Source organism: Centroberyx affinis, unplaced genomic scaffold (assembly GCF_046629955.1).
Source record: "Centroberyx affinis isolate AG114_WGS23_722 - 3 ecotype Tasmania unplaced genomic scaffold, CSIRO-AGI_Caff_v1 ptg002360l_1, whole genome shotgun sequence".
NCBI lineage: Eukaryota > Metazoa > Chordata > Actinopteri > Beryciformes > Berycidae > Centroberyx > Centroberyx affinis.
In genome coordinates this window covers 485,025-508,433 of record NW_027280620.1, presented here as the reverse complement: position 1 = coordinate 508,433, position 23,409 = coordinate 485,025, and the positions used below count along the sequence as shown (strand labels likewise).

The 23,409-nt window shown below is 41.4% G+C and overlaps 2 protein-coding genes across 3 annotated transcripts; one reads left to right on the top strand and one right to left on the bottom strand.

Annotated features, from left to right (window-relative positions):
* The first annotated feature begins 1,620 nt into the window (after window positions 1–1,620).
* LOC139655896 (GTPase KRas) lies at window positions 1,621–7,185 on the top strand. 2 transcript variants are annotated; one of them, XM_071533300.1, is made up of 5 exons: window positions 1,621–1,893; window positions 2,159–2,271; window positions 3,233–3,411; window positions 3,538–3,697; window positions 4,215–7,185. In XM_071533300.1, the coding sequence occupies exons 2-5, from the start codon at window positions 2,161–2,163 to the stop codon at window positions 4,326–4,328; spliced, it is 564 nt and encodes a 187-aa protein (XP_071389401.1). In that variant the 5' UTR covers window positions 1,621–1,893; window positions 2,159–2,160; the 3' UTR covers window positions 4,329–7,185. The 2 variants fall into 2 exon arrangements, with proteins under 2 accessions (XP_071389401.1, XP_071389402.1); XM_071533301.1 differs by lacking the exon at window positions 1,621–1,893 and having other exon boundaries at window positions 2,158–2,271.
* A 267-nt stretch (window positions 7,186–7,452) lies between these two features.
* Window positions 7,453–22,950, bottom strand: pold1 (polymerase (DNA directed), delta 1, catalytic subunit). Its single transcript, XM_071533347.1, has 27 exons — window positions 22,881–22,950; window positions 21,326–21,514; window positions 20,053–20,166; window positions 19,462–19,602; window positions 19,063–19,188; window positions 18,581–18,749; window positions 17,779–17,890; window positions 17,457–17,586; window positions 16,705–16,871; window positions 16,467–16,571; window positions 16,066–16,206; window positions 15,706–15,816; window positions 14,985–15,176; window positions 14,792–14,880; window positions 14,546–14,662; window positions 13,464–13,577; window positions 12,824–12,971; window positions 12,399–12,494; window positions 11,803–11,940; window positions 11,225–11,400; window positions 10,382–10,534; window positions 10,024–10,126; window positions 9,747–9,879; window positions 9,035–9,148; window positions 8,530–8,582; window positions 7,864–7,961; window positions 7,453–7,731 (listed from the first exon to the last, which is right to left on the bottom strand). The coding sequence occupies exons 2-27, from the start codon at window positions 21,510–21,512 to the stop codon at window positions 7,644–7,646; spliced, it is 3,315 nt and encodes a 1,104-aa protein (XP_071389448.1). The 5' UTR covers window positions 21,513–21,514; window positions 22,881–22,950; the 3' UTR covers window positions 7,453–7,643.
* Window positions 22,951–23,409: the final 459 nt, after the last annotated feature.

Sequence of the window (23,409 nt, the reverse complement as noted above, 5' to 3'; positions counted from 1 at the left end):
TCCTCCGTCTCAATGAAATGTATGATTACCTGTGGGGAATCTGTGTAAAACAAAAAAAAAGGAAATTATATCAATATTTAAACACGCAAAAATGTGAGAAATATTCTATGTATAAAAGATGTATATGTGAGATATCCTTGTGAATAATAAAATTTAAACAATTAAAAATGATGTTATTACTTGAGCACAAACATGACATTAGGATTTATCACCAAAAGAGCATGATGGCACACAATCAATGTAGGACTTTTTGCATCATGGGCACAATGACGATGATTCTCTCTCTCTCTCTCTCTCTCTCTCTCTCTCTCTCTCTCTCTCTCTCTCTCTCTCTCTCTCTCTCTCTCTCTTTCTCGCTCTCTCAGGACAGATGGATGCAGGATTATCTCGGTGATTTTAGGCAAAGATTAGATAGGAGAGCAGATGCACTCAGTGGGAGAGTGAGGGAGAAACATGAACGTCACAAACAAGGGAAGTGAGGATGATGGGCCATAGGATATATAGAGGGTGGGGCATAGTGCCCGGTGTGTGCGTGTGTGTGTGTGTGTGTGAGTGTGTGTGAGTGTGTGTTTCTGGCACAGTGCTATTTAAAGTAAACCTTTAAGATGTAAACATATATGCATTTATAAAAGTGTATTTCTATTCCATATTCAACTACTATCTATGTACAAAATAGATCGGTGCTTGAGCCTCTTTAATCAGTAACATTTCACATGAGGAATAGCATTTCAATATTGAGTGATAATCAGTCAATTTCCAACAAATTTATCATTTGAATGATTTTAGAGCCATGTTGACCCCATCTCCCATGCAGCTATAGCATGACATGCTTGGCACGCTGGGATCTCATGTCATTTCAGCTGTAAAGTTGCGTGAGCTCTGGTCTTTATTTATTTATTTATTTTTATTAAAGAAGAACACAAGCATCTACAGAAATAGAAAAGACACAAAAAAAAACAGAAACATACATAGAGGTTATGGTGAAATACATTAATCAGTACCAGTACATCAACAGTCTTTTTTGACATGAGCTCTGGTCACTGCAGTGGATCATAGGGATGAAGTTTACTGTTTGTTAAATATAATTCATGTAAATAATATAAGTAACTTTTGACCTTATGATCATCTTACTTTTTTTCTTTTCTTACCCAAATATAGCCAAAGTCCTGGTTGTAAATGCAGCATCTAGACAGCATGTAGATAAACCTTTTGCACCTTCAAAGCTTTGTAAATTCCCTGAGCATCAGCCAATCAGATCTATACATTTCCTGACTGGTACATGGTGCCGCCTCCTTCAGCACGCTACTGTCTGTAACAGCCAATCATACGTGAATGCGCTCTTTCCAACCACGTCACTCCTCTACTGCAGTTTGATTGGTTAACACGCGCACAGTGTCGGGACCGTTTGGGCGTGGCTGGTCGTGCTCGAGGTTTGGGTGGTCCCCTTTTTTTCTGTTTAGACACGCCCCACAAGGAAAAACCCTGTTTGTGATTGGACAGCTTCAATCGAGCTCGTAAACTGAAACTTCGCTGTGATTGGACCATCACGACGTCTGTCTATTTCCCACCATTTCATTGGTTTTTTATCGAGGGTGATTAACGTGAAAGCCTTGCCTAGAATGAACCACAATGGAGTCTAAATAGGAGCCCCCACGAATCCAGTTTAATTTATTTATAACTTGTAGTTATCTTTTAATTTGTTACTTTGTGTATATAGTTCACAGTTTGGCGCATAACCCCCGTCAACAAAACAATTTCTGGACTGATATTCAAGTGTTTCCTAAAGTGTTCTGAACAAGGAAATCGTCTCAGGCTATGTAGCAAGCTAATCTCATTTTGTCATTCGTAAGCTTAGTTGTCCCTTCACAGACTGTCTCAAAAACCCACATAAAGGTAAGCCCGTTTACACCTTGCACACTTTTATTACCAGCGATCATATGCATTGATTCAGTTTAATAAAGACTCATGAAGACAGCTAGCGGGCGGTAACCTTAAATCTGGGTCACTCTTCGCCATGTCAGGGCTACTAGGGGCGATATCAACTGATTGGATTTGTTCCTCTTCACTTAACAAAGTGCGCTGTAAACCCCGTGAAGCCTTAGTTATACCATCTTAAATCACAGCACATGCTGCACTTTACAACGTCTAAACCTTTCAGGCATGACGGAGTACAAACTGGTGGTGGTTGGAGCAGGAGGTGTGGGGAAGAGCGCTCTCACCATCCAGCTCATCCAGAACCACTTCGTGGATGAATATGACCCTACTATCGAGGTGAGTGAGGAGTGTGTGTGTGTGTGTGTGTGTGTGTGTGTGTGTGTGTGTGTGTGTGTGTGTGTGTGTGTGTTTGTAACTAATCCATAAACACACTCTCAGCAGCCTCTCTTGGACAATGCACATTGGATCTTGTCCTCCCAGATTTTTATCTCATGTCTCAATGTAGCACAGTAGGTCCTAAGTAAAGTTAAAGTGTAGGAGAAGTGGTGTGAAGCCAGGGGGATTTTGATCACTCATAGTCTGGACCTTTACTATATATGATACATTTAATGTAAGCGTCTGTATTAATCTATATTAAGAGTGTAAAAATCAACACTAGTCCAGTGTTTGTGTAAGTTTACACACACCAGAGTTAATTTAACACTTTCTGATAGTGTGATAATAACAGCCGCCCCAGAGCCATATCAGCTCTATGAGGGACAAACAGCACTCCAATCAACACTAATGATCACTGAAAAATCAACACTTATAACATTGGAGATTTTGTTGTGTAGTGTCTTTTTTTCTCATATTGCCTAAAGTCAATACAGACTTTGAATTTTAAGCTTTTCTCCAATGTCTCAATCTGTAGTCCACATAACAGATTTCCCCTTTTCACACTTACTAGCAATGAAAGTCCATTGTTGTCACTTAGATGCTGTGAAAAATGGAAATATATCTGCACTCTGAATTCAAACTTCTAGCACATTTATTACAAAACAACTTTTCAACCAACAGGTGTGATTGTGTGAATTTGCTGGTAACTTGATTTCAGTGTGCAGATATTTTTCCATTTTACATGAGTTTTGCCTTTATCCAGCACCTGAGCCCAAATTGGCTTGGGCTCCTTCTTTCATGCCACTTAGATGCTAACCTGGCTACGAAATGCAACAGCTGCATTGCAAAGTAATTCTGTGAATCAGCAGGCCGATGTGTTACATGCTGCTTGCATTATGTTAATGGCGTGTGTTGGTCGCAGGACTCGTACAGGAAGCAGGTGGTGATTGACGGGGAGACGTGTCTGCTGGACATCCTGGACACTGCAGGTCAGGAGGAGTACAGCGCCATGAGGGACCAGTACATGAGGACAGGAGAGGGCTTCCTCTGTGTCTTCGCCATCAACAACAGCAAGTCCTTCGAGGACGTCCACCTTTACAGGTAGGAGATGGCCGAGGTCCCGCAAGCACCTGTGATGCAGCTGAACGGGATCGGCGACTATTTCTGAACTACGGGTCAGAAAGGGCTCGCCTCAGTCTGTGACGTGCTGCTGTTTGTCTTCCTCAGAGAGCAGATCAACAGGGTGAAGGACAGCGACAGCGTTCCCATGGTGCTGGTGGGGAACAAGAGCGACCTGGGCTCCCGGAGCGTGGAGACGCGGCAGGCGCAGGAGCTGGCACGGAGCTACGGAGTTCCCTTTGTGGAAACTTCTGCCAAAACCAGACAGGTAGCCGCCAGTTTCTGGAAAAGACACGAGAAACTAGGGATGGGACGATATATCAAAATTCAGTATTCATAGTATTCTGTTACATCACCACACGGCCATCTTGGTAGGAAAATAACAGGAGATTGTAATAAATTAACAGGTGATTACAATCAAATGACAAACCTACCATATTGGTAGGAAATGCATGTGACATTATGGGAATACTATGAATATTGCGATACAAAAATGCGACATTACGAATCGTGGGGCAGAAAAATGAATCATGAATGAATCATTTTATTCTGCTGTAGTAATCACAAATGAGACGGCTTGCCCATCACAATTTCACAAGCTCTCCATCAAAATGATATTATTTGCACTTTGTAATGACATTTTTAAAATTGTTGTTTTCATTCTAGCAAGCCAATGCCATTTCTAGAAAGATGTAACATAGTTTAAAATTCTTTCTGTGACATGGCTGGCCTTTATACGTTTTTGTTTTTTTATCTCAGACTGCATTTTTCTCTTTCTTTCTCAGGGTGTGGAGGAAGCTTTCTACTCGCTAGTGCGGGAGATCAGGAGATACAAGGAGACCAACCGCAGCAATAAGAAGAGCAAGAAGAGCACTCAGAGACGCTGCATGATACTATAGCAACACACACACACACACACACACACACACACACACACACACAGCAACATCCCCCACAGCACTTGTTTTGTCCTCCTCCTCCTCACACGCTGCACCTCCTCCATCACTGCGGAGAAGGCCAGTGCCGCTCTGGACAGGGAAGCAGACGTGGGAAAAATCCACTTTTGTCATCCTGCTGTCACAGCTTCCACTCACTTTCCCATGTATTCATCCAGTGGGCAGTGTCCATTTAATGCTGTGAATTCATTTGATTCATAGGATTTTTTTTTTTTTTTTTAATGACTGAACAACTAGAATCTGCAGTGTCATTTTATTGATTTTTGTAGCATATTTTTTGATTTTGTTTTAAGTCAATACTTAATTTCAGTCTGTGGTAGAAAGATATTTGACCAAGAGCCTAAATGAGAATTTGTTTAGAAAGAGAATTCTCATTCTTGTAGCAGTTTTCAACTCTTTTTTTTTTTACAGACCTTTCCAGCTCAGCTCCTGTTGACTTTAGAGGGTTCAGAGTGTCTGTCAGTGTACTTTGCACTGTCACATCTGAAGAGTCTTTCAGTCAAAGTGTTTAGTATTATCTACGCTGCAGTACAGTTTTGGGAGGTGAAATTTGTCATTAATATCTTGCAGTTGCGTAGCACACAAAGTTCATCACAAGTCCCAAAAAAATAGATTAGACCGGAAGCAACAGTGAGACTAGAATATCGTTGCTGTCCTCTGAAAACGGACGGATGATTGTTTAAAAGTTTTTGTGAGTTGAGAAAAATTTGGTCGTCTTCCCCTTTTACAGCCGTGTCAGAGACATTTCACAATTTTGAACAAGGTGGCTGAGCCTCTGAAACACAGCAGCAATACTCAAGATAAGAGTTTGGTTTTTTTTACACCACACAGGAAATATGTCAGCTGTAAAATGCTGTAGTAGAGCAGGATCACCACAATCACAACGTTACTTTATAGCCTCATACTGTGTTCAAGTCTCCTAGGTGCACTTTATTCATTTGCCGTTGTGTGTGTTTTTTTTTTTTTTTTTTTTGTAGAAGTTTGCAGTTTTAAAGGTTTACTCAGGAAGACGATGTTATATCAGGGACTGAGGAGTCATGGCTTGAAAGCTGTAAAATGAGCTGTTGTGATCCGAAGCCGGTCCTGTCGGTGGATTCACTCTGTCACGGCACATCTTAAAGCACTTTATTGGAGTGCCGCCCCATGCTGTCACATTGTATTCCAGAGCCTACCTTTAATGCATTTCTGTCAGTCTCAAACTGTTGATGGTTGATCAGTCGCTGTGTCTGAATTATACATACATACATGCATACACTGTTCGCAGTAAACACTGTTCATACCTGCTGAACCTCACATGAAGGTTTCAACATGCTACACTCAAGCCACTGATGCTCAAACAGTGCAACATCCTGGCATTTTCATTAAACTGATGTTAGAGGACAGTTGGCCTCATGAACCATTTTTAAATTCAGACACAGCGACAGTCATGTTATCAAATCATACTTATGCTGGATGATGAGGATATTCAACAACATTTTTATAGCAGCGTTTATGTCTTCTTTGATAATTACAATGGACTGTTAAATTTTATATTTTTGTAGCATTACAAACAACTTCCCCCAATTTAAAACCAATGACTGCACTAACAACTTGCTGCCGCCATAGTTATTGGAATTATATCAACTTCTAATAATAAAGTAACCTCAGTTGAGTTGCATCATGCCAACAGAAGTGAATCAATGCAGAATACTCACTTTGGTGTAAACCTGGTCATATCCAAATGCTTCTTGTACATCATGCTGTCTCGTTATCTCAAATTATGATGGAATTCCATTGTTTAACTATGGAATAACTATTAAATGTTTGAAAACTTTATCTGCCAACAACCGCCATTATGGTTGAAGCTGAACTAGTCTCACTGACAGCTGAGAAAAATCTCTGAATGCATTCTGCTGTTGTGAATGAGTGAATGTTGTTTTTTAAAATTACATTGGATCTCTACTGGTTATGGGTTTTGAAGAGGATGAATGTTTTTATATCTCTGAAGAGGCAGCAGGACATGAATATTAGTTTCTCAAACACAATAACCAGGAGGAGACTGAGGCTACAGTTTCCACCAGGACAACAGATCTGATTTTTAACCCTTTGAAGCAGGCCTCGTCTTTTTATGGCGGCCTAACAAAGTGAGAAACACACTGGATCCCATTTCCCTTGTCGAGACAGACATCAAAAGATCAAATCTGTGCCATAAGGGGTTAAATATCATCAGGATTTTCTTCTCTGGTGTAAATGCAGAACTCAGAGGTCCCGAATCAATGGAGAGTTGTGACTGAGGCAGTAACATGAAGAAGAAAGCAATCCAGTCCTCCACTTTGATATTAAGTTACGATTGAGGAATGTAGTTAGAGAGGGAGGCAGAGAGATTCTCCACCAGTGTGTAGATTGTTTACCTCTTCACAGCACAGGACAACTCAATTTCACTACCTGTAATGTTGTAGTTGGGTTCTGTATTATTCTGTCTAATATATACTGATGGAGTTGTTCAGAAAATGAAGTACAACTTCTTCTAACAGGGTGGATCTCTCTTGCTCCCACTGCTCTTCTCAAACAGGAGACCTTAAAAAACATTTTCAAGTTGTTTCATAATGTCAAACAAAATAAGCGTAAGGCCCAGCAACAAAACTGCTAGTTTGTTTTCCTTACTCTTCACAATTGAGACACATGGGGCCACTCACCTCCTTTTGAAGTGTTGATGGAGAATTGGTGTTTGAGCACAGTGAAAATAAAATGGTGGCATGCTGTCAAGGTTACACCACCTTTCTTATCTTTTAAAGTTACAATCTTATTGAATAAAGAGCATTTTGGCTACTATTGCTTGTAAATGGCTTTGTGATTCAATAATGCAGTTTTATATTTTTTTTATGCCCAGGTAGTGACGGTTAGTGTTCAACTCTATGGGCTTTATCACATGGAAAGAATGATCCTCCTCATACACAGCTTGCCAACATTGCTGATGACTGTAAAACAGGGGGATTTGTTGAGATTTCACCTCCTGTAAGATTATGTTATGTTTGTCCAATGAACAATGATCACACTCCTTGCCCAAAATGAATAGAATGTTTTTTTTATTTTATTTTACAAAAAGATGCTACTAAATGTCATTTTATTCATATTACAAAAAACAGAAATATGCGCAATATATTTGCATTTTTACAAGCACAAAGATAACAGACGGAGAGGATAAGAGTCCACGGTGATCCAGAATGAGGCACATGAGGATTACAGCTGTGTGTGTGTGTGTGTGTGTGTGTGTGCCTCTCACGATCCAAACCGAGCCACCAGCTTGCCCTGGTCATCCAGATCCTTCTGAACCTTCTTCCTCATGTAGAAGATGGGACAGTCCCGGCTGCAGAGGAGTCAGGAGGGAGAAGGTTACTGGGTGTGATATTCAGCCAAAGATTCTGTAGTATATACACAACGGTTGTGATTGTATTCCACAGTTCTCACAAATACAGATACCGTGCATGTGAGCATGTACCTGGTGCAGAGCACGTCCTCATGGAGGGAGCCTTGGCAGCGCTGGCACTGAGTCCACAGACGAGAGAAACGCTCTTCTAGTGTATTAAGGTGAAAGATCTGTAATTCAGAGGCTCACTGTTAGTACACTCACTAGACACAACTAGAACCCTTAACCTCTACTGCTGTTATTTCTGAGACTCCCCTTTCACATTTCTGTTGACAAATACAAAATTATCTCATGAAGAATTAACTGTATGAGCTCTACTGGAACAGTTGTTTTTGTATAGGCAAGGTTATAATCTATAACCTAAGATTAATTTGATTGATATGGGAATGGGAGTCCTGTGATGTTTAATTGAATGTGCTCTAATTGAATTCTACATCAAATCCCCAAAGGAGAACTCAAGCCTTTCTCACTGAGCTTTGAACACAACCACCAGAGGGCGATATGACTTGTCCTGCCCACAAACACCAGGTAAGGTTGGACATGACAACCTCAAACATGATGAAACCCAACATTCCCAGGAAAAGAGACACTTCAGTCTTTACTTTACTTGAAACACTGTCAGTGTTGGCAGTTCATGTCAATCCAATAAACTCAGTGCTGGGGTTAGGGATCTTTTAAACTGTCCAGAAAGAAAACTAGCATGTTAAAATATCAAGACTTATTCTAAATCTTGCATACCTCCTTTTGATAGAGTTCAGACTCCCTCTTCTTACAGAAATCACACACAGCCGCTGCAAGGAGAGCACATGTTAGACAGTGGCACATCTATAAAGCTCTTCACATATCACTCCCACCCACAGTTACCGCAGATCAAAACATAAACATGGTGACCTTCAGCTAGACTTAGAAATTGAGAGCTTGTTTCCAACAAAACATGCATTTGAAAAAAGTGGCACCTATTCTCACAAAGTGATTGTGGAATCAAAGTAAAACAATTATATAGAATGTCTTACAAATATATCGTTTTCAAGAGGGATTTTCTACATGCTGAGTCATGAATGTCAGGTAACAGATGTTCCTCCAAACGCATTAATAATCACCCCAGAGCATTGTTGTAAATAAAAATGTATTCTTTGTCAAATTGCTTGGTTTAAATATTACAGTCAAGCTCAATAGCTAAACAAAAAGAGAAAATCTGAAAACGCCATTTGCCAAATTTGAAAACTATAAAGCGCTCACACACCATCTGTCTTGAGCACAGCTTTGCAGCCGATACAGGTGCTCCTCTTCTGAGCAAACGCCATGAGGCCCCCGACCTTCGAGGTCAACACCGTCTTACAGCGCGTGTGGTCCCCCTCTGGAAAAGAAGAAAATCAGCAAAATTAATAAAATCAAAAGCTCCAAAAGATAAGACACGGTTAGTTTAGGTTAGTTTAATCTCATTTCTTTAGCTAGCACGTATCCATCATGCATTCTAGGAACACAGGAATAGACTGTTACATCTGTTGTCTAGACACTGGAGCTTTGACACTCGCATTGGCTGCTTATGATGTTGCACTCTTAGGCCAGGATCACACTTATGTTGAAATATGTTGAAGGCCTTACTCTCTGATGGAGGTTCATTCACTTTAAACAAGGGAATACGTCACAGCTGCACCATTCTGTTGGATGCTGCATGCATTTGATTTATCCTACTTAAGACATTGATTATGCATGCATGAACTAAACCAAGCGTGAGTTTATCATGTTTTTTTTTTTTTTTTTAAATCGGCTCTCTATCAGGTTTTTGTGATGAAAACATTTTGTTACGTTTGAGCCATGGGATGCACATAAATGCATTACAACTTAAGTGCGATCCTGGCATTAGTAAGTCACTCTAATTGCCTCAAATGTCGATGTGTGTGTGTGTGTGTGTGTGTGTGTGTGTGTGTGTGTGTGTGTGTGTGTAGACTCACTGAGTAGGATGCTCTCTGCCTTGCTCTCCCCCAGGATGGGCTCAAATATTCTCAGCAGCGGCTTGGACAGCTGCTGCTCCAGGTAGTACTGCGTGTCGATGGGAATGTTGTTCTCCAGCACGTAGATTGGGTCCTGCAGCGTAGGACACAAGTGAACACACACACACACACTCGTCAGGACACAGAGGTTCACACAAACACACATGCTTGTTTGAAAATGACGCACAAATAACGCAAACACTCGCATGAACGGACGAGCACAGATGGCAGGACAGACCTCGGACTTCATATACGCTGCCACTCCCTTTGTAGCCTTGATGATAACGTAAGGAACTCTGTCTCCCAGGTTGGGGGCGCTGCCTGCGTCTCTTTTCCTCATCCTGTCAAAACACAAGCATTAACAGAGAAACTGCTCCATGACTGCCGTTTTCACAACTAACTGCATTTATTCAATCAATCATGGAGATGGAGCTCTTGTCAGATCACCAGCCCAAACTACACATTTGTCCTTAATTGACTTTCCTGGTGAAGAAATCTACATTTATGATACCTTGTGTTTTGTGTTTCTCATGGATGTTTTTTCCTATTATTTCTGTATCACATCTTTGAGCGCCATTTCAAATAAAGCCTCTCACCTCTCGGCCAGCTCCACATGGGCCTGCTTGCCGGCGTACTCCTGGGCGGTGCGGGTCAGCTCCTTGGTGATGACCAGCTGGCTGATGTCGATGCGGTTGCACAGCAGGTCTGAGATCACTTCTTTGGCATGGGCCACGGCACCCTGGGGATCCCTGGGGACAACATCACAATGGGTGTGTTTACATTCACACTGTGCTCAAGATGACAGCTCACAGCCTGGTTAAGATCCTATTCAGGATAAGCTGTTTAGAAACTGAATTTTCCAAATATTGACATGCAGTGACCTTATCTACATTTGAGAGAACCAACAGTAAATGGGGTGAGGTGTCTACATGCCTCAGTATGCCCAGTAACATTAGTTACATAATCCCATTATCATATTTAGATTTCTCATAATCTGGTGTTTATCCTGGTTATTGTAACTGGGATATCCTGTTTACTTACTGCACTAGTTACAAAATGGAATACTGAAGGGACATCGGTGCGCATGATAACACACTCAGTGGGTTAGATTGTAATTATCAGAAGTCCAATTTGTAAAAGCAGCACATTGAGACACATGTTCACAATCAACACAAACACATCAGCCAGCTGGGGAGCAATGCTGCCCATGAAAAAAAAGTCCAAACTAAGACAATACTGAGAAAATGGCAGCAGGTGAAAGGAGCGTCACTGTAAAGTCATGGATGGAGACAATGCAGACAATTCTGTAATTCTCTAATCAGTTCTGTCCTGATCTTTCTCTTCAGACTTGAAGGGGATAAAATTGCACAACTACATTTAACTGAATCAACTGAAATATAAAGGGCAAAATCTGCAGTATATGCTGTATGTGTGCATACCTGTCTATGAGGATGTTTTGCAGACAGGTGTTAATGAGGTTGGCCACCAGAGGGCAGTTGTCTCTGCGGACGGTCTCGATGCCTTTACAGTCCATCTTGTCATGCGTGTCTGGACTGGAGGAGAAATAGAGGCCTGCATAGCGCTTCTTGTTGATCAGCAGGTATGGGTAGTACACCTGTGGAAGTGACAAAAAAGGCTTTCATCAGCTAAGAGGACCCAGAGCAAAATTTGCCAATTTTTATTTTTGCCTGTCCCCAGATCAACTGTAACCTCAAACTCTGACTCGCTCCCTTTGGAAACGATTCCCTGCTTCTCAAAGACGGCATTTGGCCAGGATACAAGACACAAGGCTGCTGTGTGTCTGTCCAGCACAAATCCAGCTTTGAGCATCATCATCATTGACATTGCTCAGATGTCTCCACCCCAAAGAAACATCTTCATCACAAACTTCCAATGTCTCAACAAAATTATTGGGACAAGTGTTTTGATGAACTGACTCACAGTTTGTGAATAAGACAGGTTTATTAAAAACCTGAACAATCTTTACCCATCACTTCACTTGAAAATGAAACAGTACCTTCTCAAATTCCAGTTTGATGGGTGGGGTGAAATGGGAGGACACCCATGCTGCTGCCTCCCTGCCCACATCCATGGCGTCCCTCACCGTGGCAACACCAAGTTTGACCATGACCGAGTCAGTGTCCCCATAAATTACCTAAAAAACACACACACATCAATATTTAATTGGTAAAGGGAAGGTACCGTCAGGGTTTTCACCCTTGACCTGCTCAAAACATCCATGACAGCACATTTCAGTGACATAAATATTTTAATTACATTTTGACATGTTTTCCAGTTAAGAAAAGCACAAAGGAGAATAGTTTGGTTTCCAATACAGGACCAAGCTGGGCTAGCCAGGGCTTGGTATTATCCACTAAACACATAAAAGATTTATCTTTTCAGCAATTTTGTCATTATATTTTTCAATAAACATTTTATGCTTTCAGTCGTTGGCTGTGCTGTGGAAAAGTGGCCATTGAATATAAATATATATATATATATTAAAAAAAAAGATTTAAAAAATTTAATAACCCCTATCTAATAACATATGATAGGAACAAGACAAAGGACATTAGTCAATATTAGTGTACCGTAACCACATGTTTTCCTCACCTTAGCATCAGCTTGATAGCCATTGGCAATGGTGTACTTGGACTCCACCAGCTGTTTGGTTTGCTCGATCATCTGCCTTCCAAAGCCAGTGACACTCTTGGGGGGGAAAAGAGGAACATTAAATTCTCTTTAGTTTATCCCTAAACGCAATCTGTAATTTTGGAGTAAGCTTTCATTGGCCATACAGCACAATCCTCTACAGCCACACTGGCAGGTCAAGAGTGAATCCCTGGACAAACATGATGCCCTTGAGCAAGTTCCCTGGTTTTCATTTTAACACAAATCTGGACCATCTACGTAAAGCTACACCTGGTCTTAACCTTTATGTTCACTGTTGTAATGCCATTACATCTGTGCACTGGAGTGGTAAGAGCATGGCAAGTAAGTTCAATTTCCTGTGTAGAAACCAAGGATAAAGCTCTCACCTGGGAGATCTCCAGACAGGGCAGCTTGCCCACCTGGGCCCCTGTAAAGCCATAGACAGAGTTGGCACTGATTTTGAGGGCCAGCTGTCGGCCATCCAGCACCTGCTTCTTGAAAGGGTCCGTTTCATTCTTTAGCTCAGCCTTGGCCCTGTGGACAGACAGTGGGACAAGGTGAGAGGCCGGGTCTGGCTATGTCATGGGCACCAAGAAGTTATCAGAGATCTAGAGTTTTGGCAGCATTCATATTATACTTTGGAGTTTTGAATATCTGTACATTTTTTTATTAGTTTTAATCATTTATTTTAGTCATGGATCATGTCATTGAATTTGTTTTCTGTTTAATCTTCGTTGTGAGTCTAGTTTTGTACATCAATTATTTTCCATTTTACTTTTTTTGCTTTGTCTGAAAATCAAGTAAAAAGTGAAATATTAGGGGTGAATCTAGAGATCAAGAAAATAAATAGACTGAAGTAGCAAGTTGAATCTTAATCGAACACCCAGAATCTACCCTGCTTGACAGAGAACCAGCTTGAGTTTGCGTTAGTGGTGATCAGCTGGATTTCCTGCCTTTTACGACCATTTGGTGACCTTCTCACTCCAGTTCAAGTTATTTTTGCGATTCATTTGGACTGGTGCCAACCTCTTCCTGGCAGACAGCAGGTTCTCCAGGATCTCAGGCAGAAGTCCTTTCCTCACGGAGCTCTTGACAAACTGGTCGCCAGTCGGAGTCTTGATGAAGTCTTCTGGTGCCAGGCTGAAGACACACAACCACGTCAAAGATTAGCACTCAAATTCACAGTATACACACCTGTATTTGTTATTAGGCCAATAAATGAAACTATAGTTGAAATGCTACATGACAGTGCATTTATGTTTGTTTCATGAATCCAGATGTGGCAGACAAAAGTGAATTATACTTAGTAACTGGACATTTTGTTTATATTTTTTCCAATTTATGTCTATCAGTTCAACAAATTACTGTTATAACCGACACTTGCATACTTGCTTGTGTCGCTGGGCCACTAGTACACTAAGCAGTACAAATTTTAATTGAGGTGTCATTTGACTACAGTTTCACAACTGCAGACTATACTGATCCTTGGCTATGAGGGGAAGTACACACATGCACACAAACACAACAAGCCTCTTAACTAGTAGAGCCAAGAGTCAACTCACTTTCAATCAACTCCAATCAAAATTTCACTTAAAACTGCAAGTCACATAATAATGATTGGGCTTTCACTCTCAATACGTTTTATATTGAAAGATACCCTTTTTTTGAATTTTCCTCAACATTCATTCCCTGGATTGATTGAACAGGAAGTGAAGTGACCCCAACTGTGACAATGAGGGGGAGGTGCGCTTGATTTGTATGCCAGTTGCAGTGTGGGGAGGCAGCAGGCTAAAACGTATTAAAAAAACAAAATAAGTCTGCAGGCCAGCTAAAAATATCTGGCGAGCCACATTCAGCCCGTGGGACTGATGTCAGACAAGTGGTGTAATCTCTGAGAACACAGACCACAGTTTATGGTTAAACAAATTCCAACTGCAAGGAAACAAAGTTGTACTGTACTATTATCATTTCTTAAACTTCTGATACACATGAATTTTGACTACCAATTCAAATGGCCAAACCAAGTAAAATAAAAAAGTTTGAGTGACAAAAGCAAACGGATTCTGGATTTTCAGGACAACTTCCCATTTAGATGAAGAAATCCTTACCCCAGTTTCTCCGCTGAGCCTTTCTGAAGCAGAGTGGTGTAGCACAGATTGTGAGCCATCATGATGGACGGATACAAAGAGGAGAAATCCAGGGTGGCAATGGGAATGCTGTAGTACCTATAGAGACAAGGAGGTGGAGATGGAAAGTTATTTGAGAAGCATGCACCTACAAAACAAAAAAATAAGCACAGAGAGCAGAGCGGTTTCATACATACACACATATATACAGACAGCAGAAGTACACACCCTTTCTCTGGCTCAATGACTGTCGCTCCAGTGTAATCCTCTCCTCCTTCCGTCTTCACAACAGGCATGACCAGGTCCTGTTTCATGGCCTAACACACACACACACACACACAAAGACTCTTACTGTTCCCATCCATAAACCAGTATGCATCCAGCAGTAACTCTCCAGCGTGTTTGTGTTTTCCTTTGTTACCTGTCGCAGCAGCTGAGAGACGACTTTGATCTGCTGGCCCCTTGACAGCAGGTATGTGAGCGGCACGCCCGTGACTCTGGCCATCTCCATGTAGTTGATCACACACATCAGCTTCTGCAGCAGCCGCAGCGGGAGGTAGGCGTCTTTCAGGCAGTAGACAGCCAAACGCCGGCGTGTCTGTTCGTTGCCGTTCTGAGGTGGAGGAAAAGGAGGCGATGGACTTTATTCAGCCAGCAAAGTAATGGTTGCTTAAGGCATACTTTTACTGAGAATTATAAAGACGCTGGAACTACTTTACGTTACAGGCTGGCAGTACCAGGGTGATATCACCCGGAATTAGAGATGGTAGTTTCTATACACTGTACATTACTACCATACTGTTCTGTAAAGTGGTAACAGGATATTTATAATGCATTATGATGGCTCATAATGCCCTACATCCATAACCAGATTACACTACAGTCATGATAGGAAGGTTTCTAATTTTCAACAACTGGGTTTCAGAGCTCATAATGGCTTTTGCACCATCATTACATATTCATTTAATTTGAATTTAATACAAATTCACACAGAAGGCATTAATGGAACATGCAGTCAAAAGCATGCCAACTGACTTTTGCTTAGAAAAAGTAGGAGTCGAGTCTTGAACTACACTGTGTTGAGCTCTGAAGGATCACCAGCTCCCCTCCAGATGCAACAGGGCCGCTGCTCTCTGCCTTACCTGCAGGTCAGTGATGATGGAATGCTGCACATCCTCCTTCTGTTCTTGCAAAAAGTGGAAGCTGACGGCGTTCAGCGTGTAAGAGCGCAATTTATAGTCTCTGAGGAGCACCTGACAGACAGAAACACCAGTCAGGTTGTACTCAGAGGCCTCACAGAACCAAATGTTTAGTACAAGTTTTTCAGTATCTGCTGTCTTTTCCTGAAAACAGTCTTATCCTACTGATACATCACATGTTTACTGTATGAACATGTGTATGTGCGTGTGGCTGCATGTCAGTGGGCTAAAGCAGAGATAAAATCTGCACTTCATGCCAAAAAACAAGAAGATTCAAGCGGGGGAAAAATGGGAAGTACTGACCTGCAGCAGGTCGAACTGAACCCGGCCCTCCATGTTTATGGTCTTGTTCTCTCGGCGGCCCATCTGCTTGCTCTGGAAGCTCGAGTCTCGCAAGACCGACTTGATGCCTCGCACTCGGCCCAGGTAGGGAAACAGATTCACCTTAACACAGAGGAATACTTATTATTCAGTACAGTGGGAGAGAAGAAGGCCCTCCAACCAGAAAGGGGAGATCTGAAGTATTTCTACTACAAATACATTTTTCTAGAAGCAGAGGGGAATAAACAGTTGATCCACAAAGGGAACACCAGACTTAGACTCTAATTAAGCATTGATACGTATCAAATTAATCTTTATCTACCAAGAACATTTCAGGCATTGGTATTGCTTGAAAGGTGTGAATGAATGTGGCTCTGTCTAACCTTTAGCGCAGTCGCCCTGTTGAGCAGGTAAGGGAAGTCAAAGTTCTGGATGTTGTATCCAGTGATGATGTCTGGGTCCACTGTCCTCACAAACTCCGCCCAGCTCTGCACACACAGACACACACAGACACACACACAATGACATGACAGGCGAACAAGGAAATCGGACACAGTTGAACAGGGAACAAGGAAAACGTGGCTGTTTTTCAACGCATTAAGAGTAAAAACGCGCGTGTACCTGAAGCAGCTGTTTCTCTTGCGTAAAGCAGAGTATCTGAGAGCCTACGATGCTGGCGCAGGACTGCAGGGTGAACACGGTGCGGATGAAGGGCTCCGTCTCGCCCTGCCTCTGCACCATGGACGCTATCTGAATCACAGGGTCTTTGTCTGCTTCTGGGAAGATACCTGGAAGAGAGAGAGAGAGAGAGCGTCTGGGTCAATTACATCAAGTTCAACCAGGCCATGTTTATGTCCGTGTGTGATCCATATTGTTAGTATTGTAGAGAACACATCTCATTGTGCCTGGCTTTTTTACATGTGTGTTCAGTTGCTAAGAATGCATGTACATGTAAGGAGTGGAGAGTACACGTAAGGCATAATGCAGTGAGCCTCTGCAGCTTATACATATCCAAAAATAAGTAGGAAATGCATAGAAAATTTGGTATATGAAATTATAGTGTAGAACATGTGTATTCGTATGGTATTTCTGTTGTAATTTCATGTAGCAATGGCACTTAAAAGGTAATTTTAGTTGATGTTTAACTCTTGGTTCCATCCGTCTCTGTTTTGACCCCAGTTATGTTTCTAGTGAAGGCTGCAGTACTAAAAATGATTTTCTTACTATTACTTCATCAAAAAACAAAAAAATGATTCTAAACATAAGAACTATAGTTTGTGTTATAGGACGAAAATGTGGAAAAATTTCACTTATGTTAATTTCACAGTCTTTTGCTTGCTGTACAATAATAATGGCAGTAGATAGAAACCCACCTTTTCTTCCAGCACACTCAATGTCAAAGCTGAGGACTCTGAGTGGTGCAATCCTCTGCCACTCTCCCTCTGCTGGGTGACTGATCAAATCTGTCCATCCAACATCCACCTCATACTGACACAAGGACATCTGAAGGACAGAGAGAGGAGGAGAAAGGTTGTGTTTGGTCATTTGGTGAGAGACTTATGGCAGCATCGAGCTACAGGAGAGGTTCGAAAAAATGAGGACTGAGGGGGAAAAAAAGGGTTCACTTCACAGAACCAACAGAACAATGAAGGATGTATCATGCCATGCAGCAGGTAAGACATAATCTAGACTGACCTTGCTGGGGGAGTGAGGATCTGTGTCCCCCCCCCGCTCCTCACGCACCCTGTACTTGCTTTTGGGAAGCTCGATCCAGCAGCATCCCACCACATCGCTGTCCACCATAAACCTGGCAACACACAGAGGCTTGTGAGGCTGAAAAATGCAGCTTTAGAGTTTACTAGTCAACTATTTTCCGGAGAAAGCCATTTATAAACAGTGGCAGCTTTAAATAGGCCCTGGCTACTTCTTCCACTTTAACACACAAGGTTTGTACATATTTTCACCACTGGGTTTCCATGACTTCTTTATGACATAGAGCCAAATTTTTATGACCAAAATTTGTGGGATTTCAATGGTGCCACTGCATATACAAGGAAAACACTAACTTAAAATATGACTAAGAAATTACCCAGAGAAACCAAAACTGCAAACAGCATGTTTACCTTCATAAACAAAAATGAATGATATGAACAGTAACTTAATTAAAATAAACTTGTATAAACTTTGTCTAGATTAAACATTTCTTATAGGCTAACATAAATAACACTATAATATTATGTAAATATAAGATGCATTTTCCTGGCATATCATGGCTTGCTTGGTTAGCTGCTACACACCACAGCTTTCATTAAGATAGCTTCCAAAACACCTTTCCAAGCCTGGATTATTCAATTTTCAAATTGTATAACTTTTCTAGGATTTTCATGACCGACTGGCTTGTTCAGGAGAAATTTGGAAAGAACATCCATCTGTCTGTCTAACCGCATTTACCAGATGTGTAAAGCAGAACCTAAGACAGGCGTCAAGATACACACACCTGATTTCAAAATCAATGTTGGCCTCATAGGAGGGGTAACTCTGGATGGGGAAGGGTCCGAACTTAAAGCCCTGCTCCAGCAGTCTCTTTGCAGGGGCGATGAGACGAGGCATTGCCATGGTAATCCGCAAGAAATCCAGACTCCGCTTCCCATGGTAACCATACATGCCTGGAGGGGAAGAAAACATGAGTGAATACAATGATAGAGGAATACATTGACTATCGGTAGTAGTTTCACATGTGTGTATTCATAATCAGGTATCCTATGGTGCATTATGCTAACGCTAAGTACACACGTTAGCATATACGCCTTAGCAAACTAAATAAAAAATGGACACAAGGTACAGCTGGTACCAATCTTCTCAGCTGACAATGATAAATTGATCCAAGAGCGTATTTGTGAGTGTTTGTGTAATCCTTTTAACAATGGTATTGGCTGAACAACAACTATACATCAGTGTTTATACATCAGTTGTACTCACTCTCTTTGCGGGTGATATCCACGGCTAACACTGTGACTGAGATGTTGTCCTTATTGGAGCGCATGTCCTTCAGCACAACAGAGTTCAACTCCCTCTTAAATTCACCCAGGTGGTCACGTGTGAACCCTTTTCAGAGGAGACAAAATGGCGGAATTTAAATCCCTTCAACAAATGAAGAAATTACATGATTTTTCTAATAAACAGAAAATGGGGTTGAAGATCACTAATGTGAAGCCCTTGGGATGGAAGGCCATTCGAGAAAGTTAAATGCTAAGAAGATGGAAATCCATTGAAATACTGAGCCAACGTTTATTCTAAACACAAAGTGTATAGTGATTCCACTTCTGTCCTCGAAAATGAACAAAGATTATGTATGGTGTAAGACAAGGAAGTACTTACCACTTGGTGCAGGTGTGTAGAAGTAAGGCGCAAACCCATGGACATGGCAACACACGCTGTTGCCGCTGTCCGTTACCCCAAACATCCGAATGACTGGGACTTTACCCTGCAGCTGGCCGGGCATGCCAGCCACCGCCGCCCCTGGACAACACAGAAGAAGAAACTTTCTCATCTACAGCACTGGCATAAGTGAGGGTGGATGTGTTCTGTGATCTAATTAAGTTGCAAAGCTGCTATCCAAGGTAAGATCAGGACCGTCAGAGAAACCCAGTGGGCTTTGACCTTCAGATTTGACATTGAAGACTCAAAGGGGGAATATCACTCAAAATTCATGTTATTCCTATGGTCCATGATGTAAAATCTAGAACTGCTCCCCATATTATGAATGGGAGATTGATTTTGTGGGCCCAACTAATGTTTTTATATCACAATGGGTTTTTGAGTGGTATCCCCCTTTAAGAGGGGCCAAATCTGACCATAGTCTTGCAGTGTGCGTTCACCCTAAAGCTCTTTGACAAAAAAAAACAAATGCAGGAAAAGTTTAGCTCGGTATTATGAAAAGAGCAGAGCAGTCCAAGTCCACTCCATTACCTAAATAGTAGTCGAGATCAATTTGCTGAAACACCAACGTATCAGAAGCTGGGTCCAGCGAAGGGGCGTGAGGCCTCCGCCACCGAGGGTTAAGGTCTGCCGAGAAGAGGTCACCTGACACAGAAGCAGGGGGTTAATACAGCAGTAATAACTGAGAGGGCAATTCTTTACTCTGACTATGTTTTCAATGGTGATGTAATCAGGTAAGACGTGCTTGCAGATTGTCAGAACCACCCAAGTAAACAAGGAGAAATTTGCTAGAAAAATGGTTAACTAGTTGCCACTTCTCAGCTGCGCAGGCAGTTACATTTCTCACAATGCATAGCAAGGCACACTTTACAAACTCAAAGCATGGCTGGATTGCCAATTTAACCATTCAGATTGTTTGGTTAGAACTACCAGCCATACAAATGACTTACCTATATGAACAGAGAAAATCAGGCTGTAAAATAAACATGAGAATTACTCCATGGGTAAGGAGGTTCTGTAGAGCGAATAATTCACACGGTCACCCTGGTTCCAGAAGAACTGTAGCTAAGCATCAATTTGTGGCGTACAAACTTCACCCTAAGATGGGCTCTAAGTGATTCCACAAATTCAGTTAATCAAGTGATTACCAAGTGATAGAATTGGTTAAAATGTAGGGCTGATATATGAAGAGATTGACAAAAAAATAAAATTGCGATTATTGCAATTACGATTGAAACTGTGATTCATATCATCAGTTTTTTTTCTTGTTATACATTACTTTAAAATCGTTTAAAGAAAAGTGATTTTGTTAAAATATATGTCATATAAATAGATGACAGTGTGCAGGATTTACAGTTTGAGTATGATGAAAGGTTTTCTCCAATATTGTACTTAATTCATGGACCAAAGATTACCTGGAGCTCTAAAAGACCTTGTTTAGAAATCCATTTTGGATGCCACTCTCTCTTAAGCAATTAACTGCAGCCTCTGCGATTTGGAAAATGCAGAAATTCATATTGAGATTGCAAATTTGTTTTTCAATTGGAAAGATTTGATATTCTCATTAGCAAGATTTCTTATTTCAGTCACATACTGTTAACCTTTAGCCATTTATGGGGTTTTTTTTAAAACAGAATTACATGCCATTTACTTGACACAGTAATCTCTTAGACCAATCAAATGTGTGGAACCCCATACAACCTCAGCCTATGGTATGCTATGAATCAATGGTCAAAATTGTTCCTGCACCAGGGGGAACCACGTGACATCTCCCCTCCAAAGTGCTTTTCTATGAGCCACTTACCTACAGGAATAACGTCATGTCCTGCCTGCCCCTCCCTCTCCTCTACTTCCATCTCTGCTTCTTCAAACATGGACAGTTCCTCTTCGAAGACCGACGGGCTGTCCTCCCATTCGCCACCCGGTCTCCCCCTCTTGGGCTGGGAAGCACCACCCATTACTGGGCCGCCGTTGCGTCTTTTGGTCTCCATATCTAGAAGTCAATTAAAGAAAAACTTAGTGGAATGTTGGAGGCAAAAGTTAAGCCATATTAGGGTAGATGATAAATGGTGATTAGTAGTTTCAGCGTTCATCAGCGTTTCAGAAGGCTTAGCTCTGAAACGCGTAATTTCCACTTATAAAGGTTAGACACAAATAAAGGTTAGACAGAATAGAAATGACAGAATGATTTGCTAGAGTATTTGCTTGACAAAACTGTAGTATGCTTACTGTGTAATCATGAATAAATTAAGCACAATCTGTGCTACTTGAACATGCCCAAATACATTTAAATCTGACCAATGATACAACAGATGCTGTGAAATACAGATAATCCTGTGTGCCAGACAACAAATTGATGTTCCTGCCTAATATAGCCAAACAACCCATTATTTTCTCTAACAGTCTGTGAGAGTTTCCATGATAGAGAAACAACTGATGAGACTTTTCTTCAAGATCTGGAAAGAAGGGTACAGTCTCTAAAAAAGAGAACAGATTTCTGATACTTTGGATCCTGAATAACATGAATCCACCACAGAGTGCTATCTATATAGCTGCTAAAGGTTTTACTCCTTGATGATCATGCATATTTGAATCTTAGTTCTGCAGTTTATCACTTTTGGAAGGAGCTGTTAATGTTCATAAACATTAATTAGATGGCCCTACACCATAAATGTAACACAACTTTCTTCTAAATATAGCTTTACTTCCTCCTTCAAGGGTTGCAGTGAACTTGCAAAGAATAATCCACTCGGATCAACAGTAAAGTAAACGGCAAAATAACTCATATAGATTACATTTGATACACTGAATCCTCCCATGACAGACTGCTAATGTTACAAAATATTAGGGTGGAGGAGGTGGAGCGGTTCAAGCTGCAACAAACGGGGGGCAAGTCTCCACGCTGCACTTCCTTGTTTGAGACCACCAGTATGTAGCATGGCTGTTGTGTGAAGACAAGAGACATTTTGGGGCATGCCCGCAAACTGTTACGGTTCAGAACAAGCTGCAGTACCACAACCGTGTGTAACGTTACGCGTTGCCTAGTAATCAGTCTATCCGGGCTTCTTGTGTTGTTTCATGACATAACACTCATGGCTGACGATGATTATAACTTATCCTAGCGTTAATGTTACACCTTAAAACTATAAAACCCACAAAAACCTTTTAGGATTGCCTCGTTAACTTTGTGACGACATTTATTTTCGATCAACAACGCCACACCAACTAGCTAGCTTCCCAGCTTGTAAACAGAAAATAGCATGGTGCCAATTCTGATCAAATTATGTGACTACAGTGACTGTGAAATCTGTCAAGACAGCTATCAACCGCTGCTGCATTTCTCATGAAGTTATACATACCTTTGTTAGTGACTTCTTCACAGCAGCACTCAGTTGACAACAGCTCCCGCCACTCTTCTTCAATTCGTGAACTTTCACCGCAGAAAGCGCGGAAAATTTCCGTTTTCCGGACTACAACCAATACTAAAAGGATTAGTCGATGACGACATCACAAGGCGGAAACTCGTCGTTCACGGGCACGATAATGTAGAAGGAAGCTTCGCCTGTATACTGTCTGCTTCACTCATCCTTGTACATGAAAAGACCGTGTGTCCCGGCAAAATTACGTCAGAGTGTGCTTGAGTTGAAAGGAGGCTCAACAGTTTGCCAAAATGTGTTGTTTTTTTATACGAAGTATTATATTCATAAATGCAACGTTTCTAAAACTAAACCTCATTTCCAGATTTAAAAAATAAATTAAATCACACATTAAAACAATAACCCCTCCCCCAAACAAGAAGGAGCCACTGCGTTTCCTGCCCAATATATCAGTGTAACTTTTTTCCTTTACACATATTCTTTCTGTCCCTGTTAAAGACATGTTATCTGA

Bases quoted from the DNA above. Each gene is read 5' to 3' on its own strand.
- LOC139655896 (XM_071533300.1), top strand. From the start codon at position 2,161: ATGACGGAGTACAAACTGGTGGTGGTTGGAGCAGGAGGTGTGGGGAAG. The intron at 2,272-3,232 runs GTGAGTGAGGAG...TGTTGGTCGCAG, and splicing joins AATATGACCCTACTATCGAG to GACTCGTACAGGAAGCAGGT. The intron at 3,698-4,214 runs GTAGCCGCCAGT...TTTCTTTCTCAG, and splicing joins CTTCTGCCAAAACCAGACAG to GGTGTGGAGGAAGCTTTCTA.
- pold1 (XM_071533347.1), bottom strand. From the start codon at position 21,512: ATGGAGACCAAAAGACGCAACGGCGGCCCAGTAATGGGTGGTGCTTCC. The intron at 18,750-19,062 runs GTGAGTACAACT...CTTCCCCTCCAG, and splicing joins GGATATCACCCGCAAAGAGA to GCATGTATGGTTACCATGGG. The intron at 14,881-14,984 runs GTAACAAAGGAA...TGTGTGTGTTAG, and splicing joins TCTCTCAGCTGCTGCGACAG to GCCATGAAACAGGACCTGGT.